This window comes from Mandrillus leucophaeus, unplaced genomic scaffold (genome assembly GCF_000951045.1).
Source record: "Mandrillus leucophaeus isolate KB7577 unplaced genomic scaffold, Mleu.le_1.0 Scaffold22, whole genome shotgun sequence".
Lineage (NCBI taxonomy): Eukaryota > Metazoa > Chordata > Mammalia > Primates > Cercopithecidae > Mandrillus > Mandrillus leucophaeus.
In genome coordinates this window covers 5,729,960-5,740,470 of record NW_012102254.1, presented here as the reverse complement: position 1 = coordinate 5,740,470, position 10,511 = coordinate 5,729,960, and the positions used below count along the sequence as shown (strand labels likewise).

At 52.9% G+C, this 10,511-nt stretch overlaps 1 protein-coding gene across 2 annotated transcripts; it reads left to right on the top strand.

Moving 5' to 3' along the window:
- The first annotated feature begins 472 nt into the window (after positions 1-472).
- CLEC3B (C-type lectin domain family 3, member B) lies at positions 473-10,234 on the top strand. Of its 2 annotated transcripts, XM_011981101.1 has the most exons (3): positions 473-755; positions 5,102-5,200; positions 9,689-10,234. In XM_011981101.1, exons 1-3 carry the CDS (start codon positions 647-649, stop codon positions 10,087-10,089), a joined length of 609 nt encoding a protein of 202 aa, XP_011836491.1. In that variant the 5' UTR covers positions 473-646; the 3' UTR covers positions 10,090-10,234. The 2 variants fall into 2 exon arrangements, with proteins under 2 accessions (XP_011836491.1, XP_011836492.1); XM_011981102.1 differs by lacking the exon at positions 5,102-5,200 and having other exon boundaries at positions 614-755.
- The last annotated feature ends 277 nt before the right edge of the window (positions 10,235-10,511 follow it).

Here is a 10,511-nt window from a genome sequence, read left to right as displayed (position 1 = left end):
AGGACTCAGGAGAAAGGGAAGACAAGAAGGGAAGGAAGCCCTTGGATTTTTTAACCAAAAAATGCATCAAGTACATGGAGACAGAGCCACAAAATAATCATAACAAATATTCTAAACCAATCAGACAGCCGGCCCCTGATCGCTCCGTAAGGGGGCATTGCTGCCCCTTGAGAGCTGGGTAGCCTGGGCAAATTCCCTAACATCACTGAGCCTCAATTTCCTCAATGGTAAAATGGGGAAAGGACAGTGCTTCCCTTATGGTTTGGGTGTGAAGCCTCTGTGAGTTAATGTCAGTGAACAGCCAGCCTCAGCCCCTACCCAAGGGAGCTGCTCCACAGATGTGATGACAACCACCGTGCGTTTCTCAGAATCCTAGGAAATAAGGGCCCCTTTCTAGAAGGCAGGGCCAGGATGCTGCGTGGGTGTTCCCTGGGCAGTGAGGCTCTGTGGCTCTCAGGCCTTCGTCCTTCTGCAGGCTTTTGTGTTTGTTTTATTTTTTTGGCACGCCTGCAGCCAAGTTGGGGAGGGTTTCCTGGACAGAGGTCCTTTGGCTGCTGCCTTAAGACGTGCAGCCTGGGCCGTGGCTGTCACTGCGTTCGGACCCAGACCCACTGTAGGCAGCAGCAGCCCCCGCCGGCACAGCAGCATGGAGCTCTGGGGGGCCTACCTCCTCCTCTGCCTCTTCTCCCTCCTGACCCAGGTCACCACCGAGCCACCAACCCAGAAGCCCAAGAAGGTTGTAAATGCCAAGAAAGGTAAGGAGGGGGACAGGGCCCTATGCCATCTTCCAGGGAACAGGCCCCCCTCTCCTTAGTGTGTCCTCTGCTCCTTTCCTTCATTTTCCTCCTTTGTGAGTCATCTAGGGAACTTGAGTAAAGTAGGTTTTGAGGCTTGGGGGAGTTCTCTCATAACAGAGTTGGTTGTCAGAATCATAAGAATCCCTGACCCTTAGAGTTGGGAAGAACCTTCCAGATCATCCAAACTGATCTTTGCTCTGCTCTTCTCCCCTCATCCCCAATATTTTAAAGAAACCAAACCTTTGGCCTGGGAGTCTGGAGGTGCTTAGCCCTTACCAGGGAGAGCTGCACAGGCTGGGCTATGGAGTCTTCCAAACTGTTTTCTCAACTGTAAAATGGGGACAGTGGTATTTGTTCAAAGACTTCTCGTGAAGATTTGATGATACAAAATATATAAAGGCACCTCACTTGTTGCTTGATGCACAGGGAAAAGAAAAGGAAGAAATGAATGATCATTTTCGTAGCGTATCACAGCCTTCAGGAAATAAAAACGTAACTCAGACTACTCCACCAGAAGCAGCTTTGCTCTCCTCTGTAGCCTCTGGGGATTGGGGTGTCCCTCCGTTGCTTTGGCTACAGCAAGACCTGCCCTTGCAGCCCCGCCTGCAATGAGGTCACCCCAGGCTGTGTTGAGACAACATCGGCGGAATGCCATGGCAATGGACCGGGCTGTCACCCCCACGGGGAGCAGAGGCTAGAAGAGAGTCCAAGGGGATGAGGGTGGGGACTGAGGCAGAGAAACAAGCAGCTAGGACCAAGGGCACAGAAAAGGAAAGAAGGGGCTATGGGAGCCTCTCTCAGGCCCTCCCGGGGCTCTTCATAAATGGACAGTTGCCTACTGGCCAGGAACTAATGCAGTGCATAAAGGGACATCGGGGCCATGGGGCCCCACAACACTGTGACAAAGAATGGGGCAAATCTGGCTGCTGATAAAAAATCATCTTCGAGATTCAGTTTACAAAGTGAACAAAGAAACGTTCAAAAGGGAATGGATGTGATGCTGACATTTGCTTTGAAAAAGGGATTTATATGAGAATTTTTACTTGTATATGCATAAGTTCTTTCTGGAAGGATCCACAAGAGTGAGTAACAGTCATTACCTCTGGGAAGAAAAACCAGGGGCTGGGGGCAGTCTCAATTGGGAAAGAAACCAGCTTTTTGAACTGTTTGGGTTTTAAAAAATTATGTGTGTGTATTACCTTCCATAAAATGTTCATTTAAAAAGAGAAGACTATACCGTGCATGGTTATATCTATGAGCATCAGCCAAAATCGCCACGAAGGGACAGCCTTTGTAAAAGAAGCAACTCCAAAGGCAACTCATAGAATTTTTGAATGTGGAAAACCACTGCCAGCTTCTCAAGTTTACTAAAGATTCAGTATTAATATAATTATACAAATCTTGTATTCACTCATGTTTTTAAAAAAAGAAAAAGAGGGTCAGAGCATGTGATGCCTTGGTTCTCTCCACCTGTCACACTTGAACCCTGACCCTATGTAGTCTCCATAGAAGGGGCCCCTGGAGTTCCAGGCTATAGGCCAACAGAACCCAGGCCACCCAGGCCCTACCTCTCGCTGAAACCCATGGCCGTCTCCCACCCACCTACATGGCAGGCACTTATGGAGCTCTTTCTCCACGTAGGGACCAGTCTATATGCTGGGCACACAGCAGAGAAACATGGTCCCTGCTCTTAAGACATGAACCATGGTGGTTCTCACTCAGGCATCAACATCATCTGGGAGATACATTAGAATCCAGGTGCCTTGGCTAGGTGCGGTGGCTTAAACCTGTTATCCCAGCACTTTAGGAGGCCAAGGCAGGAGGATCACTTGAGGCCAGGAGTTCAAGACGAGTCTGGCCAATATGGCGAAACCCTGTCTCTACTAAAAATACAAAAATTAGCTGAGTGTGGTAGTACGCACGTGTAGTCCCAGCTACTCGGGAGGCTGAGGCAGGAGAATTGCTTGAACCTGGGAAGCCGAGGTTGCAATGGGCTGAGGTTGCACCACTGCACTCCAGCCTGGGTGACAGACTAAGTAAGACTCCGTCTCAAAAATAAATCAATAAATAAAATAAAAATTAAGAATTCAGGTGCTTGGGCCCCACCCCTGGAAATGCTGGTTTAGGGGTCTTGGTGAATTTAGCATCTGCCTTTTCCACAGGTCTTCAGGGATTCCTAGGAACAGCCAGGAATGAGAATCCCAGGAGCAATCTAGTTGCAGCGCTGGTGCCCAAAAGTAGGGGAAAAAGTCCACAGAAGGGACGGTCATGCCAGAGGAGACCAGTTGGTGCCAGGACCAAGAGGGAAAGAGCAAGTGGCAGGACTGGCAAAGGAAGGGAATTCCAGCATGTACTAAGTCCTTGTCCTGGCCCTCAGGGTGGGTGAGAAGCGGGGAGCCTAGAGTACTTCTGGGAGCTCATCTGTTCGCGGGGCCACATGGTCACACCTGACAGGGAAGCTCCGGAGGGAAGGATGGCCTCATAAGAGTCACAGGCCTTTAGAACAGGGAATGGGGGAACCTGGAGGGCATCCATTCCAACACCACACAGAGGGAACCTGAGTGGGCCAGTACAAAGGCCTCCTAACTCTGCCCGGGGCTGTAGAGACACCTACTCCCACAGCTTCCTCAGGTGGAGCCTAATGAGAGTAGCTTCCTGTTCCTTGGACAGTCCCTGGAGGAAACTTTGCACATATGGGTACCTTGGTGCAAATTACAAAAGGTACCTCCTCTAAACTGACAAATTATAGAAAGGCATCCCTTTTTCTGGTCTGACCCGGTCTAGCCAGGGCAAGGCTTAGGAGACAAATGGGCCTTCATGTGTCCCTCAGTGGAATGCCCTTCCTCAGTGCCCACTTGCACAGCCTCACATGGCACCCTGTGCTGGTGTATCACGTGACGGGGTACAGTGCTGCTGTCACTGGCTGAGGCAGTCCCTGTGTGAGGCACACATGACCTCGGGCTAGTTGGCCAGCCCCAAACTCTGCCTTTTCTGCCTTGCTCATCAGGGCGTTTTTCCTCCTGTTCGGTAAGTTACATCACTAATTTCTGTACACACAAGTATGTGTCTTGCCTGTGATTCTTCTGCAAAGGCATCTTACGGGTGGACGAAGGCTCCGATCTCAGTCTTCATGAGTGTGGAATGTATGCAGACACAGCCAAATGGACCATTAAAGTGTTTCCCCACCCACTTCCCCAAGCTGAGTGCAGCCTGTCCTGAAGCCCTGGCGTTTCAGAAAGACCAGGGTCCGCCCCAGGAGCTCTAAACTTACACACACGTAGAAATATGCTTCCCCGCACCCTCAACTTACACACACATAGAAATATGCTTCCCCGCCTGCCCGTGCTGACTCTTACATGACTGGCTGCCAGCAAGACAGCTCCTGTTAGGAATCCGTTTGTGTGCCATGGGGAAGGTGGGGAAGAGCATGGCTTCAGAGCCATGTGCACCTGGGTTCCAGGCCACCCTGCCAGCTGTTGGCTTTGCCATCCTTGGCCAGTTGGTTCAGGGTGGCCTGAGTTTCCTCGTGGTGAAATGGTGGTGCTATAGAATGACATGTTACCTGTGTCACAGGGTTGATTGTGAGCATCACTGGGGTGGTGTGTAGAACAGCTTAGCCTGGAACCTGGCCTCTGTAAGAGTGGAAAACCTGGGTTCCTTCTGTCCTCACCTTATTAGTAGCTGTGGTGGGCACATACTCAGCCAAGCACTGAGGTGGGCAGCTCTGCGCCTCATTTCTCTTGGTCTTCTCCAGAGTCCTAGGAGGTGGGGCTATCATCATCCACTTCGCACACGAGGAAACCAAATCCAGAGAGCAGCTTGCCCAGGCCACGCGTGTCTGTGGGGCCTCCAAGCCCTGCACATGCGTGCCCCGGGCTGGAGTGCCTGCCTGCTGGTCTGTGTCGCATTCCTCCAGCCTGGGGAAATGAACCTGGGGGCCTCTCGAGGGCTCCTGCTCTGCTTCCTGTGCTGTGTTCTTCCCTGGAGCTGAGAAGATAGCTGGGTGCTGGGGGATCACTGAAGCCTGTGCCTACACCCTCACCCCAGCCTCTGCTAACCCCAGTCCCATCTGATCCGCAGCAACAATCCCAAACAAATGCAGCACAGGAGCAAGTGAAGGATGGGCTCCCCGGCAGAAGTCACGAGTGGTTAATTAGACTACCACCAGTGGGGATAGAGAGAAAGTGTCCCAAGATATCAAGGTTGAGGGGAGTCTTTTCCTCTCATCCCTCTGCAGCTAAGGTAGGATCCTTCCCGCTCAGTCCCTGCCCCACCCTCACATATTTCCTCCTGCTTCATCCTAGATGTTGTGAGCACAAAGATGTTTGAGGAGCTCAAGAGCCGTCTGGACACCCTGGCCCAGGAGGTGGCTCTGCTGAAGGAGCAGCAGGCCTTGCAGACGGGTGAGTGCAGGCAGTGGCCTCTCTGGGCAGGAGTGCCTGAGAGAAGGGCTCAGGCCAACAGCCAGCTATGCCCTTCTCACCTCTGGTCAGGATCAGGGTCCTGGCTCCATTAGTCCAGGCCTATGGGTGAGGGCACCAGGTTCAGGGAGCCCCACCTCTTTCTCTCGGGGAGATCCCCTGACACGTGTCTGCAAAACCCACCCGGATGTGCATGGCCAAATCTCTGGCCACAGCTGGGTAGTTGGAAGTGGGGATGTCCCAAGAGGACAAAAAGTTCTCCAACAAGAATCCACTACTGCCCACCAGAAGTGACTCCGGAGTGCTCGATGGGGCAGAGGTAGTGGCCCACCCTAACAAAGCTCCCAGGAGCCCCTCACGCAGCTGGCCTCTGCAGCCCCAGGGAGCGCCACGCTCCTGTGTGTCAGCAGCTTTGCTAACACTATCTCTCTTAATCCTAACTACGCTGAGGTGGGATTTGTCAGCTCAATTTTAAAGGTGGAGCAACTGAGGCATAGACAGGTCCTGAACCCGGCTCATACTCACCTGGCTGGTTAGTTGACTTGTGGCAGAGCAAGAGTTGAGTGGTGGCAGCCTGCCCAGTGCCAAGCTGGGCCTTGGTGTTCCTGGCTCTGCACTAGCCAGCTGAGGGAGGATGCACAGAATCACCAAGAACACGGCCCAGGTGCATGGTAAGGCCGTGCCCTCTGGCCAGCCTACCTGGCAGCCTATTGTTTCTCACTCCCCATGTTCCTGTCATATCGTCTGCATTTTCCACATACCTCAGATTTACCTACCTTTATGTGACCTCACCTTCCATTCCATGGAGAACACAGACTCACAATACTGATGACTATGTACATGTGAGCCCACTACATTCTGGCACTGTTTGAGTACTTGATGCACATTAACTCATTCACAGCAAACCCATGCAGTGTTCCTGTTACTACCTCCTCGCCCTCATTTTCCACTGAGAAGTGAGGACCTTGTGACAGCCGAAAGGAGCAGAGCCTCACTTAGTTCTGCTACGCTGCCCCTCAAGTTATCAGTTGGGAATCACCTTGACTCCTCAGCAAATCTATAAACCACACTGTGTCCACAGCCACTCTCTCACCTGTTGCTTTTGTGACCAAGGCCCATACATCTGCAAGGCCCTCCCTTCCCCTCCTGCCTCCTCAGAAGCCCCCAAAAGCCTTCTCACTGGGCAATTTTACACACTCTCTCCCACTCACACGCTTTCCTTCAGCATTCACACTGCCATCCTTCTGCACTCCCACCACAGGGCCTTTGCACTTGCTGTTTGGGCAACCTGAATTGCTCCCCCAAGATCCACCTAATAAATGCCTCCAGCATTACCTTCTCAGGAGTCACTAAGCCCTCATCTCAGTCAGGCTCCTCAGTTATAAGCTCTCCCAGAACAGTGTCCTTTCTTTTATCACATTGACTGCAGTCTGTAATGATATACTCATTTGCTGATTTGTGTCTGCTGCTTCCACTAGACTATATTAAGCCCTGAGAACACAGGGGCCATGTTTGCTTTTCATTTCCCTTGTCTCTCCCACTACCCTGCCCAGCATAGTGCCTGCCACATAGAAACACCCAGTCAATCTCTGTTGAAGGAAGGACAAACACGTGACTTTGGACAGCTTGCTTGGCATGGCAGGTAGGAGGAGAGTGCTTGAGAAAGGGAGCATCTCCAGAGATGTTTTTGATTTCATTTAATACAAAACCTATCAGTGGCTTAAATAAAAAGTAAGTTTGCAAGTAGGTAGTTACAAGTTTTTGTTCAGAAGTTTCACCTCATGGTCTCAAGATGGCGGTCCCAACTCCAGGCATCATGAGTGCATTCAAGGCAAGAAGGAGGAAAAGTAGCCCAACCACATCTGTCTCATTTATCGGGAAAGTAGAAGTCTTCCACTTCCATCTCATTGACCAGAACTCTATCATATGGCCACCTGCAGCTTTAAGAGCATCTGAGAATGTGAGGATGTAGCCTTTTCCAGCCTCTATAGTGGAGGTGGGCAAGAGAGAAGGGATTTGGAGGCAACAGTGCCTGGCATAGAGAGAATGTTTAGAATGAGCCCAGTGCCACTCTGAGCCTCAGTCTCCTCATCTGTAAGATGGGCAGGGTAAACTCTAAGGTCTCTCTCATGTCTAAGCTCTGTGCTGTGCAAAGTCAATGTAACTCAGGCATCAATTGCCACCTGGGGTGAGGTGATGAGGTGGGGACCTCCCTGCAAAAAGTTCATGACATATGGAGGCCCAAAGCACCTCCCCCATGTCTGCTGATTTCTAGGAAGCTCCTGGCCTCCTTGGGACCTTCTCCTGTTCATTGTCCTCACAACCCAAAGATCACCTTGTCAATAAACCCACCCAAAGCATTCCAGAGCTCTGTTGACCTAACCAAAGAGTTGAAGGAATCAGGGGGCAAACTTTCCCTCCTCCAACCAGCACACACATGGGAGGTTCCCACCAGGAACATCTCTGCCAGGCACAAGGAGGCAGAGGTGAACCAGCCAGGGCCCTGCTCCCTGGGAACCTCAATATATTCATGGAATCAATTGAGCCATTGAAAGATGTGTAGAAATCAGAAAAGATAAAGAGGGTTGATTCCAAGCAGATGGCAGGGCAGGAGCAGAGGCGTGGAGGACTAGCATAAATCGACAGGATCATGAATAGCCAAACCAGAACAACAAAATGTTAGCAGCAATGATAATATCAAGAGAAGTAGCATTGGCTGAGGACTACCTATGTGTTGGAGGGAGGTTCAGGTGAGGGTCCTGGGAAGCAACTCTGAGATGGAGTTTAACCCACAGGAGGCTTATCAGGGGATACCCTCAGGATCAGTCCCTGCTAGGGAAGGGATGGAAGGAAGCAGGAGTGGGCAGAGGGAGAAGTCAAGCTGCACTGTGGTGCCATGAAAGCCCCAGCTGACTACAGGGTGCCCTGATGACAAGATGACCCTTTAGCACTGTCCTGAGTTGGGGCAAGGGGGCTTATAGGTCAGTCTTGGGTGAGGCTGCTCTAGGGAGGGGCACGGCTTTGGAAGAGGTGGCTGTCTTCTGCTGAGGCAGTCCCTGGAGGAGGCTAAGAGCTGAGGACTGTCTTCCTGCAGCACTCCCGGCAGCCAGGGCAGTGAGTCCTTCATCCCCAACAAAGGTCTAGGTAGTGTATCAGTGTCCCCAGCAGGAAGGAAAGGCAATGAAGGCCACTTGGCTGAGCTGCAGGACAGCACGAGGTAGGGCAGCTGACTTGGGGCAGAGTCTGTGGGTAGACACCTCTGTAATGCTTCAGGCACCATGTTTAAAGTCAGATGTGGTGTCAGATGCCCATGGGGACACTGGGATGCTGTTCTGTCGATATTTGTTGAGTGAAATGGAAGTAACTGAGTGAATGGGAATGGGTAGAGGGGAGTGCAGACCTCCCCAAAAGTGGTGGGGTCACCAGGAAGAGGACAAATGCAGACATACACTTGTCTGTCAAGGTATTCCTCTCCACAGAAATCTTTAGTAAAAGATGGACGATTTATGCAACCTCAAGAGAAAACAGAGTATGTCTAGATATTTCAGCTAGAAATCAAGCTGACAATGCAAACTGCAAAACAAAAACAGATTCTATCCTCCTAACTTGACCAAATAGGTGCCTTCCTCACAACCTTTGGGGCCAGGCTCAAACTGAGAATTTGTGGACACCTCAGAGTCCCTTGCCTGATTGCTGGCCCCTGACCACAGCCTGTGCCCAGCCCTTCCTGTCTTGTCTCTTGCAGTCTCAGCTCTATCCTCCCAGCCCCACCCTACCAGCCCTCAGGAGAACTGACCCTGCAAAAGGCACTTGGCAGGCCCTGGAAGCTTGCTTGGGCTGTTTGGATAGGGATTTGGGGCCCTGGGTACCTGAAGTGTGGTCTAGGCTATAGGTGGGCAGGTGCCCTGGCCCTGCATGCTGCTTGATCTTAGGGAGGGGCATGGAGGAAGGAGAACCAGAGCAGGTGGCTGTGGCTGGGCTCCCTGGGAAGCTGACTTTGAGACAGAGTGAATTTGTTAGGGCAAGCCCTGGGAGCCACACATGTCGGGGGTGGGGAGAAGAGGAAGTGGGCAGAGGGAGAGCTGAGCTGCAGTGCAGGCACAAGGCCAGCCTCTGTGACCCCAGGAGATGGGGTGGGTAAAGGCCAGAGATGACCGAGGTGGAGGCCTGGGAAGGGGTGTGAGCTGGGGCTGGGTGTTTCTGTAGCACAAGGGCTGCCTTTGCTCCCAGCCGCCAGGGGAGCACCAAGACCTCCTGAGTAGGGATCTGGATCTGTACCGCAGTGACCACCACAGCCAGGTCCTCAAAGTGCAGGCACCATCAGGACCCCTTTTGCCTGGGCCTAGGGGCTGTCAGGACTGATGGGATAAACGGGATGGGATGGAGGATAGTGGGCCTGGTCTGGGCGGTTGGCTCTTTGCCTGGGGAACAGGGGGACCTTTGGTGACAGCCATTTCTCCCCCCTCCCAGTCTGCCTGAAGGGGACCAAGGTGCACATGAAATGCTTTCTGGCCTTCACCCAGGCGAAGACCTTCCACGAGGCCAGCGAGGACTGCATCTCGCGCGGGGGCACCTTGGGCACTCCGCAGACTGGCTCGGAGAATGACGCCCTGTACGAGTACCTGCGCCAGAGCGTGGGCAACGAGGCCGAGATCTGGCTGGGCCTCAACGACATGGCGACCGAGGGCATCTGGGTGGACATGACCGGCGCCCGCATCGCCTACAAGAACTGGGAGACCGAGATCACCGCGCAGCCTGACGGCGGCAAGACCGAGAACTGCGCGGTCCTGTCAGGCGCGGCCAATGGCAAGTGGTTCGACAAGCGCTGCCGCGATCCGCTGCCCTACATTTGCCAGTTCGGGATAGTGTAACCGGCGGGGCGGGGGCCTTGGGGGGCCTGGAGGAGGGCGGGGGCCGCGGGAGGCCGGGAGGAGGGTGGAGACCTTGCAGCCCCCATCCCCTCCGTTCGCTTGGAGCCTCTTTTTGCAAATAAAGTTGGTGCAGCTTCGCGGAGAGAAGAGGTGCTGCAGTCTGTGCTGGGTCCATGGGGCGGGGAGGAGGCCCCAGGAGCCGGCCTGAAAATTCCATCTGTGGTGAAGGAGGCGAGAACGGAGGCGGTGAAGGAGGACGAGCGGAGCCACACGCACTTCATGCCACAGGAGGGTGGGAATGAGCGGAGGACTGAGGAGAGGAAAGCGGGAAAGAATAGGGAGATGAAAACGCCCGGGTCTGCTGCTAAGCACAGCACGGTTACCAAAGCCAGGAAACGAACACTGACACGATATTTTATTTA

What these genes read in the sequence shown, in the direction of transcription:
- CLEC3B (XM_011981101.1), top strand. Translation starts at nt 647, where the DNA reads ATGGAGCTCTGGGGGGCCTACCTCCTCCTCTGCCTCTTCTCCCTCCTG. An exon ending in GGTTGTAAATGCCAAGAAAG is followed by an intron (nt 756 to 5,101) that starts GTAAGGAGGGGG and finishes GCTTCATCCTAG; the next exon opens with ATGTTGTGAGCACAAAGATG. An exon ending in GCAGCAGGCCTTGCAGACGG is followed by an intron (nt 5,201 to 9,688) that starts GTGAGTGCAGGC and finishes CCCCCCTCCCAG; the next exon opens with TCTGCCTGAAGGGGACCAAG.